The sequence below is a fragment of the Sapajus apella genome, unplaced genomic scaffold (genome assembly GCF_009761245.1).
Source record: "Sapajus apella isolate SASKATOON/1434 unplaced genomic scaffold, GSC_monkey_1.0 scaffold17, whole genome shotgun sequence".
Taxonomy (NCBI): Eukaryota; Metazoa; Chordata; class Mammalia; order Primates; family Cebidae; genus Sapajus; species Sapajus apella.
In genome coordinates, this window is record NW_022436957.1 from 20,516,125 (window position 1) to 20,536,166 (window position 20,042).

General features: G+C 36.6%; 1 protein-coding gene across 6 annotated transcripts in view; it reads left to right on the plus strand.

Annotated features, from left to right (window-relative positions):
• Positions 1–20,042, plus strand: part of POLA1 (DNA polymerase alpha 1, catalytic subunit) — a 301,162-nt gene that overhangs the window by 131,722 nt on the left and 149,398 nt on the right. For all 6 annotated transcript variants that reach the window (XM_032286164.1, XM_032286162.1, XM_032286163.1 and 3 more), the window contains 2 exons: positions 13,048–13,226; positions 14,928–15,059. In XM_032286164.1, the coding sequence (XP_032142055.1) occupies positions 13,048–13,226; positions 14,928–15,059 (311 nt within the window). The remainder of the gene's footprint in view (positions 1–13,047; positions 13,227–14,927; positions 15,060–20,042) is intronic.

The following is a 20,042-nucleotide window of genomic DNA, read 5'->3' on the forward strand; positions in this document are numbered from 1 at the left end:
GCAAGAAGGGGGGGATGAGGGGGGAGGACGGGCAACCGCAGACTTCACAAAATGGTGAAATCCTCGCCCCTCAAAAAAAAAAAAAAAAAAAAAAAAAAAAAACAAAAAAAACTTAGCCAGGCGTAGTGGCGTGTAATTTCAGCTACTCAGGAGTCTGAGGCAGAAGAATCGCTTAAATCCGGGAGGCAGAGGTTGCAGTGAGCTGAGATTGCGCCTCTGCACTCCAGTGGGGGACAGAGTGAGACTCCATCTTAAAAACAAAACAAAACAAAAAACAACCTGGTGTAAAACTGTTGCTCTTTTCTTCTTTGGTTTTGAATTTTTCATTGACCCAGCACTGAGAGGAGATAGATGGAACAAGCCTTGTCTCATGAATGACATTTAAGAGAAGGATGTGCAGAGCCTTGTATGTCAGCAGAAGAGCTGAGCGGTAAAGGGTGATGGAGCCTGCATGGATGGATTGGCTGGATGCCTGCCTAGATGTGTAAAGGCCAGTCATACTGAGAGGGGACCAGACTGATTTTGTTAGTTCCAGAAGTCATAGTTAAGATAATTTTTTAAAATAAATTGAACAGTGGCAGATTTTGACTTGAAAGATACTTTATTATGACTGCAGCTGCTGTATGGCCATAGGCTGCCTTATGAATTCAGTTTTCACAAATTATTTTCAAAGCCAGTAGTAGATGAGTGGGTCCCATCTTCAGAAGTTTCATGTTATATCTCATTGACCAATCTCAGTCTACACAGAGGAACCTCCAGACTTGCACATGGTCCCACCATGTACCCATCACTCCTGCCCCATAACTTGAAAATTCTCTAGGTGCAGCCGTGGCTGTGTGGACACCCTTACGGGCAGTCCCTTCTTGGTGCCATGTAGCCAAGTCAAGCTGATGGGAGGTGGCGACGTGTCCTCGGCCTTGGGGGATCTGCCACTGCTTCTCACTTTGGGCTGCTTTTTCTCATTTTTTTTCTTCTGCCACTTGACAATGGTTTTTATATCAAGGATGTGTGAAGTTGTCATCATTGTGTAGTCCTCCTCCTCTCCTGCTTGTCCTCTTTCATCCTGTGCTGTGCCCATACCAGCAGTATATACGTAGCCATCTGTATTAGTAACAGACCTTGTAGTACTTTCCTTCTGCCCCTTTCCACATAGGAGTTTCAGCATTCATGAAGTATAGGCCCAGAAGTCCCCGTCATCATGAAGATCTGTAGAAAACATTGAAGCTCACAAGGCAGATCTCTGCAGGCATTTGCCTCCTGCTCTATTCAGGAGCTGAATTTCTTATCTGCACCCTTTATGCCTCCTCCCCAAGTAAAAAATTGGAGTGGCCATTCACGAGGGGCTTCCAGGCCCTGTTAGCAGTTCTACTGTAGCCTGCGGTTTTAGGAGGAGGGAGGGAGGGAGATGGGGAGGTGGTAGCAAAGTAAGAGAAGTGTTAGGGTGTACATGGTTTCTAAGAGGTGCAAGCTGTAGGCATAAAATTACTGTAATTTGTTTTTAAAATTCTAAATCTGTTTTCTTTATATAAAAAAACTGTAGCTAGTGAACTGACACTGTTAAATAAGTTGAAGTGTACAAATGTATACATAAAATATAAGCCCGCCAACTGCCTAATCACAGACATAAAATAATTCTCTTGCTTTTAATGTAGTTTTTATCTTTGATTAATGAAATGCATTACAGTATTGAAACTTTAGTGAAGTTTGATACTTTGTCCTTTTAGTTAGTACAAAGAAATCAGGAATAATGGCATAATTTCATTTAGGAAAATTATTAAGTTCATGATTTTTTATTTTTAAGACTCTTGTGGAGAGCAACTATATTTTTCAACTACTTTTTTCTCTCTCTATTGCTTTTATACTACTTTACTTGAAAGGCAAGCATCAAGTGTTGGTTTGTCCTGTGGCTTCACTTTGGAAATTTGCTCTTTCTCCCCATCAAGTTACCTCCTAAAGTCTGTCTGGTGGCATGTTGCATGGCCAGGTGTTCCATATGGAAAGACCATTTTAGTGAAAAGGAGAGAGGATAGTCTATTAAATGAGCGAATGAATAAGGCTGTTGAATTGAAAGAGAATAATTTGTTCTAATGACTAATGGTCCTCATTATCCCACAGTAAAATATGTATCATTTTTCTGAAACCCATGCAAGATTATTGCTATTGGGCTTAAATAAAGCAAAATTTTACTCTTTTCTATCTGTGAATAGGAAAAAATACAATATTACTCTTTTTATACAATAGCCCTATGGGAAACATGGCCACTAAAACTTGAAACTCTTAGCTTTTGTTCTCTATAGATTTTTCTCTCTTTCTCATTCTAATGAAAGCTCTTCCGTATTCTGTAAATGAAATATTCATAGTATGCTCAAACATCCAAATAGTCTTCTCTATACCTAGCAGACTAGGCCAGTGACGAGAATAAAGTTCATTCTTGAATTTCACCTGTTAATAAATTTATGTTTTATGTATAACGGTACTTAGAATTACATGTAACATCTTTCCTCCAATGAGCAATGATTTGCATAGTAGTTAAAAAGAGCCTTTCTTCATGGTCGGTGATAACATTTCAGGCATTTGGCTATCTGGGCAGTTTTCTCATTGGTCCTGAGAAATTATTGATGCTTGAAGAACATGAGAATTTAGAAGTTAATCTCTGAAAATACTACTTAAAACAAGACAGAACACAACCCAGTGTGTACTAGTTAAATTGGAAAGCAAAAATTTCCTTTCTAAAAAAATGATGCATACCGTCCATATCACAGAGGGTAGTTTTTGTCAGTAGACAGGGTTCAGTAATATCTTCTAAGAAATAAGTGCAACAGTGAGCCAAACAGGAGTAAGCAATGTTTGGGGGTGTTTTTGACAGATCCAGGGAGATCCACCTACAAACAAGGGAATAAAGTACAGATGTGTAGGGGTGGAATGATGCCGCCAGTGGGTACTTCAGGTATTACTTTGTCAATAAAGAATTTTGCCTTTTTTCATTAAGCTTTTATAAAACATGACCACTTCCATACTGTAAATATTTTCTTTTTTTTTTTGAGACAGAGTCTTGCTCTGTCACCCAGGCTGGACTGCAGTGACACGATCTCAGCTCACTGCAACCTCTGCCTCCTGAGTACCTTGGATTACAGGCGTGCACCACCACACCTGGCTAATTTTTATATTTTTAGTAGAGACAGGGTTTCACCATGTTGGCCAGGCTGGTCTCAAACTCTTGACCTCAGGTGGTTCACCCTCCTTAGCCTCCCAAAGTGCTGCGATTATAGGTGCAAACCACTGCTCCTTGCCCCAACCTGTAAATATTTTCAATAACATAATTAATAGTAAAATTAAAAAGCATTGTACCAAATGCACTGCAGAATGTTAAAGGAAGTCTTATCAGCTGATAAGAGCATCTCTTACAAGATGGAGTGCCATTCCAAGCACATCATCCAATGGCTCATGCGCCCAATTGAGTCTACTTTTGTATTCAGTATTAATTTAAGACCTGCTGTGCCTAGCACCATAATAGGCATTGAGAAGGATACAAAGTTGAGGCAGCTGTGGATCCTTTATTCAAATTACAGCCTAGTCATTTAGTTGATTTCACTGTTGTGGGAAAGTCTAGTGGGCAACACAGTGTATGTCCCAAAAAAGGTGAAATAAAGGGTTATCAAAATTCAAAGGAAGCAGAAACCACTCCTATCTGGGCCCACCATGGAAGAGTTTATAAAAGTAGAGGCATTTTGAGGCATTGCTGAAATGGGCTGTGGAGAGGCCAGTGTGAAGTTGGGAATGGTTGCCCACCCCACTGCTCACCAATTCTTCTAGCCTATGATGAACTGCAGGGGTTACCCATGTTGTCTCAGCCACCCTCAAAGCACTTTATGGAATTCCAGAGAGTTTCTTTAAGGGTTTCAGATGCACAGTCCTGCACCTCAGTCTCAACAAGGTGAGCACAGGTTTGCTTCTGCGTTGCTCGCCCACAACAGAGGGCCAGTAGTGACACTGCTCATCTCACATAAGCAGTGAGACCGTTGAGAACTTTGAACCAAACCAGAGCATGTTTGGAATAATTGCTTTGGAGCTTTTATATGAGTTATGTAACAACTCTGGCTTTGCAACACTTAAGAGTTTTTAAAGGAAAATGAGGATTTCTCAAGTTATTTAAATTAGATCAATTTTTTAAAAAGATTGTTTTAATTCAGTACACCCAAATGACATTTATCAAGATTGTGTAGCTTATAGAAAAATGGGTAAGGAAAAAAGACCTAAAAATGGGTAAGGAAAAAAATGCTGAATACTGTACAACATTGTATACATAGACATACACTGTATTATGTATGTATATAATAAAATAGAAAAAGGGTTAAGGCGATGAATTATAGGTTCCCCCTTTGCTGACAAAATATTAATACTGGTATTTTATTATTAATAATACAGATTTTCCCAAAACCAGAATTAAAACAATGGTTAACCAATTACTTAACTCACCTTTATATATTTATTTATTTCAAATGGTTTTGAGGGAACACGTAGTGTTTGGTTATTAGATGAATAAGTTCCTTAGTCGTGATTTTTGAGATTTTGGTGCACCCATCACCCAAGCAGTGTACCCTCTACCCACTGTGTAGTCTTTTATTCCTCACCCCCCTCCTACCTTTTCCCCGATTCCCCAAAGCCCACTGTGTCATTCTTATGCCTTTGTGTCCTCATAGCTTAGCTCCCACTTATGAGTGAGAGCATACCATGTTTGGTTTTCCATTCTTGTTATTTCACTTAGAATAATGGTCTCCAGTTCCATCCATGTTGATGCCAATGTCATATTTTTTTTTTCTTGGCTGAGCAGTATTCCATGGTGTATGTATACCACAATTTCTTTATCCTCTCATTGATTGATGGGCATTTGGGCTGGTTCCTTATTTTTGCAGTTGAGAATTATGCTGCTATAAACATGCATGAGCAACTGTCTTTTTTGTATAATGACTTCTTTTTCTTTGGGTAGATACCCAGTAGTGGGATTGCTGGATCAAATGGTAGATCGCCTTTTAGTTCTTTAATAAGGAATCTCCACACTGTTTTCCATAATGGTTGTACTAGTTTACATTCCCACCAGCAGTGCAAAAGTGTTCCCTTTTCACCACGTCTATACCAACATCTGTTGTTTTTTGATTTTTTGATTATGGCCATTCTTGCAAGACTAAACTCACCTTTTAGAAGGTGGGTGGTTAGAAACCTTGAGCCTAGCTGTTTTCACCCCACATCTACTAACACAGCTGGAAGAGAAGTGGGCTTTGTTGTAAGATAAGCAATCTTTGGACTATTATTTGTGTTATTTTATATCCCAAATATATTTTCAGCACAGTTACCATCTTTTCTCAGGTTTATAAACAGGAGCCGTGCGTGGCTCATGCCTGTAATCCCAGGATTTTGGGAGGCCAGGGCAGGAGGATGGCTTGATTCCAGAAGTTCAAAACCAGCCTGAGCAATATAGCAGTACCCCATCTCTACAAATAGTACCCAGATTAGCTGAGTGTAGTGGCACATACCTGTGGTCCCAGCTATTCGGCAAACTGAGGTGGGAGGATCACTTAAACCAGGGAGGTAGAGGCTGCAGTGAGCTGTGATTGTTCCTTTGTACTGCAGCCTGGGTGACAGAGCAAGATCTTGTCTCAAAAAGAAACAAACAAAAAGAAGAAAAAAAGCTAGGGAAGAAGACACTTCAAAAGCTTCTCCTGCCCAGAAATATACATATCATTAAGTTAAAATTTATATTTGTGTCTATTGTCAAGGACATTAAAACCAATTGATTGAAGTCAATTGAATGCTGCTCATCAGGCTTCTTATTCTGTCAAGATTTGGAGAATTGTTTTCTCCAGGAAAATAAAAATCTTGGGTATTCACTTAACTCAAAGGCTTGGCTATTATTTCTTCTAAACTACTCAGAAATTTTCCATTTGTGTTATGAAGAGGTGTATTGTTGGTGTGAAAGACAGTTTCGGTTGTCTGACACTTGTACGGTAAATTGTTTAAATTGGATGTGTAGTATTTTAAAAACTTGTTGGGCTGGGCACAGTAGCACAGGTCTGTAATCCCAGCACAATGGAAGGCCAAGGCAGGTGGATTACTTGAGGTCAGGACTTCAAGACAAGCCTGGGCCACATGGTGAAACCCCGTCTCTACAAAATACAAAATAATTAGCCAGGCATGGTGGCAGGTGCCTGTAATCCCAGCTGCTCGGCGGGCTATGTCGGGAGAATTGCTTGAACCTGGGAGGTGGAGATTACAGTTAGCCGAGATTGGGCCACTGCATTCCAGCCTAGGCAACAGAGTGAGACTCTACCAAAAAAAAAATTGTTATTGAGGAAAAAATTACATATATATATATATATATATATGAGATAGTAAAGAATGTAAAATTTTCTCTAGTGTCAGATATATTTAAATTATAGGGTAAGATTAAACCCCCATGTACTGTACTCGTCACCCATCTTCAGTATTCTGCAGTGGTGGCCAATCTTATTATTCCCCTTTCCCGCCTTCCGCTATTATTTTGAAGTATATCCTAGATATGTATTTTCTCTGTTAATATTTCATTTTGCATTTCCTTTTTTTTTTTTTTTTTTTGGAGACAGAGTCTTGCTCTGTCACCCAGGCTGGAGTGCAGTGGTGTGATTTCAGCTCACAACCACCTCCGCCTCCCAGGTTCAAGTGATTCTCCTGCCATAGTCTCCTGAGTAGCTGGGATCACAGGCATGCGCCACCACGCCCAGCTGGTGTGTGTGTCTGTGTGTGTGTGTCTGTGTGTGTGTGTATTTTTAGTAGAGACAGAGTTTCACAATGTTGGCCAGGCTGGTCTCAAAGTCCTGACCTCAGGTGATCCTCCCACCTCAGCCTCCCAAAATGCTGGGATTACAGGCATGAGCCACTGTGCCTGAACCATTTTGCATTTCTAAAAGAAAAAGATGCTCCTTTTCAGCATAATAACTACATTATTATCATCACATCACACAAAAAAGCCTCACAATTCCATCTCATCTAATTTCCAGTAAGTGTTCATATTTCCCTGATTGCACTGTGAATACTTTTTTTTTTTAAAAAAGGTCCTTGTTTGAATTGGAATCCAGTCAAGGTAAACTTGGTAGTTAATCTCTATTTTGTTTTCCTTTGTTGATCCTCCCAGTTTGTTTATTAAAGAAGCTGGGCTTTTTGTCCTATATAATTTTCCCATTCTAGAGTTTACTGATCACATCCTGGTGGTATCTTTTAACCTGTTCCTCTGTCTCCTATATTTCCTATAAATAGTTAGATCTAAACATGTGATTATATTTAGGCCCAATTTATTTTATTTTTAATTTTGCTAAAATATAAAATACACACTTCTTCCTAGGCAATGGGTTATACGTCTGTGAGGAGGCACATAATGCCCAGTTGAGATTTAATGCATTTTGCAACAAATTCACAAATGTTTCATAAGAAATATTTAGTACGCAGTTTTCTCACCCTTTCTAAATGTGTATTTTTTGTAGTATAACACGCATACAGAAAAGTGCACAAATCCTAACTAAAGTGCTTGATGAATTTCCGCAAGGCCATCATGCACTAGCGTAGCAGCACTGAGCTCAAGAAACAGTACATTACTACATTCCCAGAAGGCCCCTCATGTCTCCTAGAAATGATCCTCCACACACCTGGCATTGAATAACATAGATGAGGTGGATTTTTTGGGACATTACACGAATTGCATCTTCATTGTGCCTGACTGCTTTTACTGAATATTGTACAGGTTCTCTGTCGAACATAAGCATGTATTTCTCTTGGGTTTGTACTAAGGAGAACCACTAGGCCATCAGGGACGTGTATGTTTAATTGTAGTAGATACTGCCGGTTTTCCAAAGTGGCTCTACTTGTTTACACTTCCTAGTAGCAGTGTATGGGTGCTCCACATTTTTACCAACACTTGGTAAGATAGTATTTTCCATCTTCATTTTACATGGTGGCATAGAGTTGTGGTTTTAATTTATATTTCTTTGATGACTAATGAAGTGGAACACCTTTTCACATGCTTCTTGGCCATTGTAATACTTCCTTTCGTGAGCTGTCTGTTCAAGTCTTTTTCTCTTCTGTTGGCTTCTCTTTTTCTTACTGATTTGCAGGCATTTCCCACGTGTTCTAATTATGAGTCTTTTGGAATTATATATTATAGGTTGAGTATCCCTTATATGAAATGCTTAGGATCCAGAAGTGTTTGGGAATTTTTGGATTTTGTAATAGTTGCATATAGATAATTAGCTATCTTAGAGATGAGACCCAAGTCTAAACATGAAGTTCATTTATATTTTATATATATCTTATACACATAGCCTGAAGACAATTTTATACATTATTTTAAATAATTTTGTGCTTGAAACAAAGTTTTGAATGCAGTTCATCCCATGAGGTCAGGTGTGGAATTTTCCACTCATGGTATCATGTTGGCTCTCAAAGTTTCAAATTTTGGAGCATTTCAGATTTTTGGATTAGGGATGTTCAACCTACACAAGCATCTTTTCCTATTTGGCATGCTTTTTAAAGAGTATAATTCACATAATTTACCACAAAATGCTAAAATCTTGAGTATTATACAATCAGTCATCTAGACACAGACACAGAACATTTTCATCACTCCAGAATGTTCCCTTGTGCCTCTTCCCAGTCAGCACCTCTGTCACAATAGCAATCACTCATCTGAAATCTATCAGCATAAGTTAGTTTTGCCTATTCAAGAATTTCATATAAATGGTTTCCTACAATATATACCCTTTTTGTATGCAACTTCTTTCACTTAGCATGGTATTTTTGAGATTCATATGTCTTGTTGCATGTATCAGTATTCACTCTTTTTCACTGCTGAGTAGTATTTCATGGTAGATTAGACCAGTTTATCTATTCTGTTGTTGATGGACATGTAGAGTGTTTCAATATTTGAATAAATATTGAATAAATTTATTATGAAAAAAGCTGCTATGAGCATTCTTGTGGATATAGCATTCACCATTTGAAAATTATTTTTTCTTTAATCATACTAAATTTTTCATTTGCATATTGTCTTCTAAGATGTCTAGATAAATAAAAGCCTAGATCCATGCAAAAGATAAATGGTTTACTTGCTCTAAGAAATTTTTACAAAAAAATTTCACTCAATAGGATTCTATTAATTAGCTCCCTTCATGGAGTAAATGATCTATGTTACAAACACTGCTTATAAATACCAGTTACTCCCTTTACTCATTTGGAGTTTCGTTTATGTGGATTTTCCCTCTTCCCCAGTTGCATGAACATATTACTGTAATTATTTGCTGTTGCACTAATAGAGACCTTGTCTTTTGAAGGAAGGAAAGTATTTGATTAAATGCATCAGCCTCTCTAATAATCATATGCCTGAAGTTATGAACAATTGAAAAACTCCTTGGGAGTAGGGGCAGGTGAACATTCTAAAAACAGGTAGAATTTACAGTGGTTAAAAAGTGCAATGGTAGAAAAATAATTTTGTGCTAAGTGTCACATTGGGGGTGTGTGTGATAAGACTATGGTGATTTAAGTAAAGACAGTACTGCTAAACTCATCCACACCGATGCCTATGATGTTACTTTCTATAAATACTTCTTGAAACATGAGAGTTTAGATCCTGTTGCCAAAATAATGTGAGATCCTAGAAATTTTCTAATTATAAATGACAGTATTTTAATTTCATTCCACTGCCTTTTCTGTACCCTCAACCTCAGCACAAATGAGTCTATCACTACAAGCCACATAATTGAATTAAAGCGTACATCATCTCAGCCTATTCTGGGGGAAACCACAGCTGCTTTTCCTCCAGATAACTGGTTTTGCAAAGCCCAGGCAGGCTGCTCCTTCCTTTATTCTCTGCCTCACCAAAAGATTTAAGTCACCTGTCAAGAGCTAGCCTAAAATAAATGGAAGTTACTTTTTTCAAATGGGGCACAAAGTTTGTTCCTTTAAGCCGGTTGTTCAGAGAAAGCTTTCGGTAGAAGCAGTAAAGTATTTGGGATTCAGTTTTGCATCTCTTGTTCAAAAACTAATGTAAGCAGTGTAATATTAATTATAAGTGTATATGCATGTAGGGAAAGTGCAGTAATAAAGATTTTACTTTAATGTCATTTTTGACAGAAGTGTTTAATTTTGGAGTGGCAACAATTAAAAATGGAATTACACGTAGCTGCTCTGTTTTGCACATTTAAACATTTTAAATCTCTACCTCTAGGTGGCAGCACCAGATACTTGTTTCTTGTTTCACTCCAGCCTTAATGAGTTTAGGGTGTAAGCAGTAAAACTTTAAAGTCTACTGAAACTTTGAAATAAACTGCTATTACCAGTTTTCTGAGAATTTGGAAAAACTAATGTATATGTTGAATAAGTTTGGGGCTTGTTTTAGCTTTTCAAAAAAGATTCCAGCAGCAATGATCCTTATTTTTTTAACATGACATTGTATGTTTTCTTATAATGATTTAATTTAGCCCTCTGTGGTTTGCCTGTTGAACTTATAACTGCCCTCCCAAGAAAATCACTTTTTAAATGGCATTTTGGTATTTAAGTAACTTGTACAAGGATTATTATATACCTAATATTTTAAGCTCATTACAGTCTCGTCTCCCTTTATATTTTTAAATTTTAGCATTGAACTATGACCAAGAGAGTACTGAGATTGAAGCCCCTTCCCCTGAAAAATAAAACCAGCTTGGGAATAAATATGAAGTAATTAGCTAAGCCAGTTGGCTTTGTTACTGCCACCAGAAGATTGAGTGATTTGTAGAAATGGATATTTAGAGTGGACATTTCGTAGAACCTGATATTTATCACAAGTTTCAGGCACTTGTTTCGGTGTTTCTCCATGACTCTGTAGCAAGATGGCCCACGCCCATTTTTGGCTTACTCTGTAGGCAGGCCGTCCATGGTCAGAGCTTGCAGGTTCATGCACTCAGGTGTGCCAAGTGAGCCATGGCTGGTGGGGTGGGGTAGAGAGTAGCTCCACTTGGTTCCTTTTCATAGCCTGGCCAATTTTGTATATGTGCAAACCAGCATTGTTCCTTTATTTTTGGACTGTGAAAGAAACTTGCCTTTTAGAAAAATGTTGCTTATTATTTTTCTTTTTGATTAGTGTTGGCCTGGGAAATTGATTAATATTCATAGGGTCGGAGTAAAAGTGAAGCTGCTTTCCTATAATTGCAAATAAAGCAAGACGTTATGTGAATACTTGGATTCACAACTGGAGTTTGAATTAGCAACAGTTACCCTTCACTACAGAGAGGAAATGGCCTCATTCACGGGTGTGGTCTCTCTCAATTCCTCTGACCCTCCTTAGCTTTAAATGTGAGGGTATATGTATTCCCACATACTTCTCTAATTTGCTGTTTCTCTTAGGGGTTAGGTAACTTGTAAAATAAAAGTGTATAGTGTCTTGGTGACAAGTGGCTCATGTTAACATAATTTATGTCACTAATGAAGAACAGCTTTTCAAATTGTTCTGAATGTGTATTCTTTGTTTTTATCATATACTACCACTTTAGGAAATACTTTAATTCCTACAAAGAGTAGCTATTGACTTCATATGCAGCATGAAGATGTCTCATATATTTTTCTAAATGCATAATAATCTTGAGTGAGTATAGTCTGGATTAAATGATGTTCATTCACTATTTTATTTTTTCATTCAAATGACATTTATTCAGTGCTTGCCATGCAGTAGGCAGCATTGAACTTGGTTTGTTCTCTATTATCCAGTTTAAACTTCAAAAGTATATGATCAGTGATGCTACCTCCATTTTGCAGGTGAGAAAACTGAGTCTCTGTGTCCCAGTTGTCTTATTCTTTGTTTGGCCCCTTTCAACTATGAAGAGTTAACCTCCAGTATTTTATAATGACTAGATGTCACTTGAAACTGACCAGATAGGATTTAGAATTCTGTCGCCAAATTCTAAATGCATCTGTCAGGTTTATCTACCTATGTAGCTGTTGATAAATTTAAAACAATTTTTAGACATTTTTTATATTTGTGAGCTTTTGGCTCAGTGACTGTTTTATATTACTCATTTACCTTTATACTAAAATAAGATAGTTTTCCTTAGATTGCCAAAAGCTTTTCCTTAGATTTCCAAAAGATAGAAATATTGTCTCTTAACAATCTTTTCTTGAGAGCATCCCTTAGCAATCCCTAAAATTCTAAGAAACAGTGTAGAATAATTATTTTTAAGTATAAATTCAAATAGTAAATTTTGACACACATATTTTGACTAAGGGTAAATTAAATTGGGTGGCCTAAAAACATTTCTTTTCTTTAATTAGTTTGTAGAAACAAAATAGCATAAACATGTGTTGATTGATTTCTTGTGTTGTTTTAATTGAAATATGGAAGGTATATTTGGTTTCAGGATTCTCAGGGACATTTTGGCCTATAGAATCTGTAGACTCACTGTTTTTGCATATACTTTAAATTTCTGAATTTTGAACATCAAGAAAACCATGTTGCGTTTTGTCTTAGATGCTGCTACTGAATTTTAACCACTGAATTAGATTGCAACCTACATGCTGTTAACTACTGAGCCAAGATGAAATCGACCACTGCATTGAAATCAGGGTTAGCTGTGTCTGCACTTGAAGGAATTGTAATGGCAGTGAACCTGTTTTCTTTAATGGGATTTTTATTCTCTGATTTTATTCTCAGTTTTGATTGTGACACTTCAATGTTAAGAGAATTTCTTCATAAAAGTACACATTTATTTGAGGTTTTCATTGTAACATTAAGAGAGTAATAAAAACATCCTGTAGAAGTAGTTGCTTCCAAACCCAAGTGTTCACTGGCATATTTCTGTGTTGCGTTGTTGCAGTTACTTGTTTTATTTATGAAGTAATCTCTTGTAAAAAGAGAAGTCATTTGTCCATGTGCTCTTGAGTTCAAATGGTTGTGTGTAAGTTCATGAATATAAAATCTTTTTTTGTGAGAGTTTTCTTCTTTGGGGTATTTTTGGAATACTTTTCTGAATTTGTTTTTTTCTTTTACATTAATAGGACTTGACCCCACTCAATTTACAGTTCATCATTATCATAAAGATGAAGAGAATGATGCTCTACTTGGGGGCCCAGCACAGCTCACTGATGAAGAGAAATACAGGGACTGTGAAAGATTCAAATGTCGATGTCCTACATGTGGAACTGAGAATATTTATGATAATGTCTTTGATGGTTCGGTTAGTTGTTTCTGTCTTTTTGTGAGTGAACTTGTATAGCGGCCTTGCCCCTTTCCCCCACTATGGAGTATATAAAAAGGGCAAAATAAACACACCCACGTTGCTTTCATGTGTTTAAAGAATTTTGGCATCATATAAAATCTGCCTTCACAGCTTACTTTGTTTCTGCTTGAAAACTTTGAACTGAATGTGCTTGAATATTGTTTTGGCTTCCTAGAGTGCTTGACCTTGGTTTTTAAATGGAATCCCTTAAAAATTCTAAATTATCTTAAGTATTTTTTATTATAATTTCTTAATTAGTAACCTCTATTGCCCCACTCTCAACCCCCATCTATTAGGACTTAGAGCAATATTTTTCTTTATCTTAAATCAAGTTAATGGGAACTAAGTGTTTTGAGAAAGTTTGTTTGCCTTTACACATCCCACTTACCTCCATTTTGCAAAGGTACTCTTATTATCTTTTCTGCTGTCTTTGCATATTAGACATTTAAAAAGTCACAGGGAGACATTTCTTTCAAGAAGTACTGCCAAAAAATGTATTATTGACCTTGGATCAGAGCTTGAAACTTGGCCAGTTTACTTGATTTCCACTGCAGTGTTATGCATAGACTAGCCATTGGCAAAGGAATAGGCAGCAGAACTGTGTAAAACCTTGAAACTGAAAGAAAAGACACCCTTTATCTAAATTAAAAGTAATTATTTTAAGTTAATTTGGACAAACAGCAGATGTTTTGCATTTTTTTGAATCAAAACAAAGCAGTCTTTGGAAGCAAGTGCAAGGAAGAGGCAGACACAGATCAGCAATACTTGCTAAATCCTTGAGTTTTGCTTCATTACAGCTGTAAATAAGATAGTTAATTGCATGGAGGCTTGACGACTTGCAGATGGGCTAACTGTGGAAGAGCCGATGTCAAGCTCTGAAATCTCTTCCACCTGGAATTGCTTAGCGTGGCGGGTAGGGTTATGTACCAGATTGGAGCAGGAAACCAAGATGTTTAAGTATCAGGAAGGAAAACAAGTGCTTCAGAAATCCCAACAGTTTTGCTATATATTATATTTGCCTTGTCTTTGTTTAAAATGAAACACAGCAAAACAAAATGTTTTCTCCAAATATTAATATTTAAGTCTTTCAAATTTTTACTTCTCCTGCCTCCCTCTCCCAAATACATTTCATTTTTTGGAAAAATTGCCAAAATTTTAGATTTGTGAAGCAGATAGTAAGTGATGTTGTTTTTGTGGTACTACAATTCTTTTAGATTTTATTTTTAAAATTAAGTTAACAAGATAAAAACAAACTAATGTGATAAAGGCTCTTGCTTTTCTTCATGTTCATAATGAGTAAATGCAAATTTAAAGTTTTTATCGATATCTCTAAGAAGGAGGTTTATTTCCAGTAACATGACTTCACTGGTATTTACAGAGGGAAAATTATTTTATCCATAGAGTCCCTCGTGTATTGAATGTAAAATGGTGATTTCAGAGTTTTTCCTTTGTTACTCCATTGTGATGATGGCAAAGAATGGAAGGTATGTGTTACTAAAGTGTCTTTGGGAGGAAAATAATTGAGAAGATAGGGTTAAAAACTCACCAATAAAACGAATTAAAAATATTCAACACTAGGATGGCATGTAAGTTTTTAAGCACAGAAAACCTTTTATAGCCTCACAGTAACTTTTTGTATACTTGTCCTGACTTCTATAGGGAACCGATATGGAGCCCAGCTTGTATCGTTGCAGTAACATCGATTGTAATGCTTCACCTCTGACCTTTACAGTACAACTGAGCAACAAATTGATCATGGACATTAGACGTTTCATTAAAAAGTACTACGATGTAAGTATCCATAATGACATTCTTACATGCACAATTGATTTAGGTTTGGTACTTATTTACTGGTTTTCATGAGACTGTAAAATTTTGAAAAGACTTTTGGGAAAAATTCCTAGTGAAATGCTATTAATACATATAAAGTATGTAATTTTGACATATTAACATGACAAATTATTTGATATTTCTCTTAGGCATTACATATACTTCATTTATGAGCAGTATTTTAAATAATGAAATTTTTACTTTTTTTAAAAAAAGTAAGAATATAATTAAGAAATGTTTTAGTTTATTGTTACCTAAATAAGACTAATTAAATGATTGCTCAGATGTTTGGATAAAGGAAGAAAAAAGTCACTATTGGCTATTGTCAGCAAGTCGAGCTCCAAGATCATGTGTGGTGATCTTAGTAGACTGCCCATACAAAGCTAATAGTTTGTGTTTATGTGGCACTCTAAACCACTCCATAGCCTAGTTTTCTGATGAAATCAAATATCTTTTAAATTTAAATGCTGTTTGTCTAGCATTCACAAGAGAATGTCTAATTTTTATAAATTTATAGTGAAAATGCCAGAACAGTGATTGGTCTTCATTGGAAAGAAGGCTTTTATTCAGAGTTTTTGTTTTTAACACATTTCACATGAATGAGTTTTTTTTTCTCTTCAAAAATTAAAAAAAGCCCTCACATTTCCCACTTGATTTTTCTTAGTGTTTCAATATGTCATTTGTCATCTAAATACATTTTCTGTTACTTGAAAGTTCACTGTAACTTATTTTTAAAAGCTACATTGGCAACGCATTTTAAAAAAAAGCTCACATATTCGTTAATGCCCATGACTTTTCTAAAGATCGTTCTGTACTTTCTCCTCATGTATTAGTCAACATATAACAGCATTTTCTTCTTTAAAATAGAACTCATTATGTGAAAAGCAACTATTAGATCATTAAGATGAAGAGTAAAAACAGAGTTCCAGTATTATGATTTTGGTGTTGAATGATTTATATTTGTCAGAAAAGCAAGTCAGTTTGCCTGAAGATCATTAAAAAATAATCATTATGACTCCATTTTGGGAAAATCTGAAACATTTTAGAGAATAATCCTGTGCTGCCCTTAATGAACAGTTGGATGGGAATAAAAGTTATCTGTGGGGTCACATTCCTCAGTAGATGAAATGTGCAGCACGTGAAATTTTAGGCCTTTATTTAGTATGAAGAGCCCAAATCAAAACTATTCAGCTCCTCATTTACAGGCCTCATTGAACAGAGTATGATCCTTGCTTGACTCTTGGGAAGAATTCTGAGTTTTCTCTCTGTGTTTAGTCTATCAAGATCTTCACCATGGAAATGTTAATACTAGAAGAAACTCTTCTATTTCCTTCTTTACGAAGGAATAGTCTGTTTTGACTAAGTTGGAAGTACTCTGAAAAATGATCTTCTGTATAGCTAGAAATATGCCCTAACTGAAAGACTGATTTCTAACCTAATTGTGTGTATGTTGTTGTGGTGGTTATATAAGTATTTTTGAAGCGAAATAACCTACTTTTAGGGATCCATATATTTAACACAAGGTTTCTAAAGCGTTTGCTTTAATTGTCTTTCTGCCAGCCATCTCACTAACATAAAGCAACAGTTTTTCTGTAGTTAACTGCCCACCTGATTTACATTTCTGAGGGATTTCTGATCAAAATGGCCATGTATCGCTCCTGGGGTTAAAAATTGATATGACTGTCTTCAAAATTAGAAACTTATTTCTCTACTTTCTGATCTGAATTATATGTGATTTGATGGCAAAGAAATAAATCTGTTATTCGTTCTTATGTCCCCATGCTAAATAAATATTTCAAATGTTTTCCAGATCAGAGCTTTTGTACAAAAACCCCTACACCTTTAGGTTCTACTTCATTGGTAGACCATCCTGTTTCCTCCTAGAGGGCCATGGCATTGAGTTTCTTTTGTTATTGTGCCTCTAGTGATACTGATTACAGTTATTAGTTCAGTGTGATTTATCATGGTGATGGTAATCCAGTTAGAGACTAATATACCAAGTGTACTGAGGTAAGGATATTGATAGTAAGTGTTGAGGTTAAGTGACTGTCTCTGAGGCTAATTACCAAAAATGGTTTTCTCCTATTTAGCAACTTAAAAAATACTACCCACTGGACATAAAAGTTGTTTGTGGAATAAAGGCAAGAGTCTTAATATTGTTTTAATATTAGCCTTAGAAGCGCTGCAGGGGAACTCAACCTGCACTGAGAAAGGAAGGTATCTTCATGAGGAAGGAACTCCAGGAAGATGAATGGAATATAATACTTGACCAAACACTATACCCTGCCAAGAAACATAGTTCTAGATGACTAAGAAATTAGATTGTCAAGAAAAAAGGGACAAAAGTGTGGGGTAACAAAATATATTTCTAAATCACTTTAATTTTGAAAGGTATATCACATTTTGTTAACCGTCTGTCCATGAATTAAGAGGACTGACTAAATGTGATATAACAAATATTTGTTTTAAGTTTATGTGAGAAGCAGTCTGTATCACATTATAAAATTTTAATAAATATTGGCTCCTTTGTGGGAGAGGAGAGGGTTTTTGCCCCTCTTCTGTAGCAATGATTGTATCCCCTGAATTCCAATTTCCTATCACATTTAAACTTTGATATGCGTAGAAATACAAAAAGCACTGAGCCAGGATATTTTAAGTAATATATTAATTTCTTTAGGGAGAAGACAACTCTATGCTTTGTCTCTGGATTTGATGAAGTCTTGAAAGACTTTGAGGCGCATAGAAAGCCTTAATTCAAAGTTGATTTCATGCCCTGGTCCTTGTTGGTTCTTTTATATAAAGTTAAAATTGAACTGGTATTTTTTGAAAATCATAAAAAGGCAGATTAAAGACTTAACTCTAAGCTTTTAGGGATGTTTTTGAAAGACTCAATTTTACAGTGAAAAATTGATATGTGTTCCCCCTCCCTTAAATTCTGCTCCAGAAGAGCAAATAGACATACACACACAAAAGGGAGAGAAACACTAGCTAATCTAAATTGGGAAATGAAGAGGGCTTTTTTTAAGCATGAAAATTTCATCATCTTGTCAGCTGGCAGAATGCCTGCTGTGTGGATTCACAAAGGCTAAGAATTACACTTTCATGAAATTTTCCTCACTAACTGCCCTGGTTAATTTGAAAGATAACCCACTGTTCTAATTCATTCCTCAATTGGGCGGTGCAGGTTTTATCTTTGATCTGACAAAGCATTTGTGTTAATCGTTTTGGCCCTCCACTAGACACTCTTGGGATTGTGCTTTTACAATAAATGTGTCTGTGATAGCTCTTTAGTCTATTATACTTACAATAGATCCATAGAACTGGTAATTAATTCTCCACTGCTTTGGAAATGGGAAGAATAGGTGTAGCTCTGTCAAGTGCTGCTGGGAAGTTTGTTTAGCTGGTTCGTTTTTGAAGTGTTCCCCTCAGCCATCCAAGAAGCAGCCACAGAAGAGAGTCTGAGATTGAGATGCTGGCCTATCCTGATGACTTGCTGATAAATGGGAAATGTGACCCCTCTTGGTACCTGGGAGGGGGGTATTGGGTCATTGACATTCATCTCAAGTACTGTTATTTTTAAAGCATATTAAACCCTTATTTTAATACTTAAAGAGCCATTTGCCTCTAAAGGTGGAGCCTCTAGAAGATGCAGTAGTGATAGTCAAATATGTTCCTACATTTTCATTGATGGCTTATGCAGGTTTTAGAGTGTTCCCCACCAGCCTTCTTGTGTTTCTAGTGACTTGTACATTATATGAGTACTTTACTATGATTTTTAAACATTAAGATATTGCTGGCCCTAGATGGGGCAGGCCCTCCACCTCAAAGAACGCATGAACAGCTTGTTGGTATCATGCATATGTTAACCTCTGATAGTTGCTAGAGCCAGAAATTCGTGGTCTCACTCCATGGAAAGTTGATGGAGGCTTTATAATCTCAGAATTTTCCTGAAGTAAGCTTTTCGAGGACAGGGGCTGTGTTTTCTTTTCTGTTTTATCTGTGATCTATGCCACAGCCCCTTGCTCTCTGAAGTATGTGTATCTTGATGTTTAGTAACCAAGGAACTGACAAGTACAGGTTATATTTTGCTGTTTGTCTTTTAAAAGTTTTTACACTGTTGTCAGATTGGTGGAAGATTTATTAGTGGCATACAGGATTCTTGGGTTAACACAGAATTCTACAGTATTTTAAGGTCACGAAAGCCGCGACAAATAAAGCTCTTTGTTACTTTTCTATATTTTACAACTCTGCATTTCAGTATATGCCTGTCCCCAACTCAATAGCCTTGATTTGTTTTTTTCCCAAACCAAATACCAGGCAAAGAGGCATTAACCAGAAATATCATGATGCAAAATAGCATCCTGCCTAAATGTGCTTTCATTGTCATCATAGAAGAATCTATCTTTATATAATGTTGCAAAGAAAGCGGATGCTTGGCTTTGTTACTCTTTGATTTCTGTTCTCTCCTTGTATTTTTCCTCTTTTACTTCTTAGTATGTTGTGTCATAAGCCTTTTTTTTTTTTTTTTTTTTTTTTTTTTTTTTTTTTTGAGATGGAGTTTTGATCTGTCACCAGGCTGGAGTACAGTGGTGCGATCTCGGCTCACTGTGACCTCTGCCTCCCAGGTTCAAGCGATTCTCCTTCCTCAGCCTCCTGAATAGCTGGGACTACAGGCGTGTGCCACCATGCCCAGCTAATTTTTGTATTTTTAGTAGAGACAGGGTTTTACCATGTTGGCCAGGATGGCCTTGATCTCTTGACCTCATGGTCTGCCCACCTTGGGCTCTCAAAGTGCTGGGATTATAGGCGTGAGCCACTGCATCCGGCCATAAGCCATGTTTTTAAATCTCTTTTGGGCCCACATTTATGAGGAATTTAAAAAATAATGTGCGGTATATGTTGCCTCATGATACAGACTTCCTTATGCACACGTGTTTCAGTACC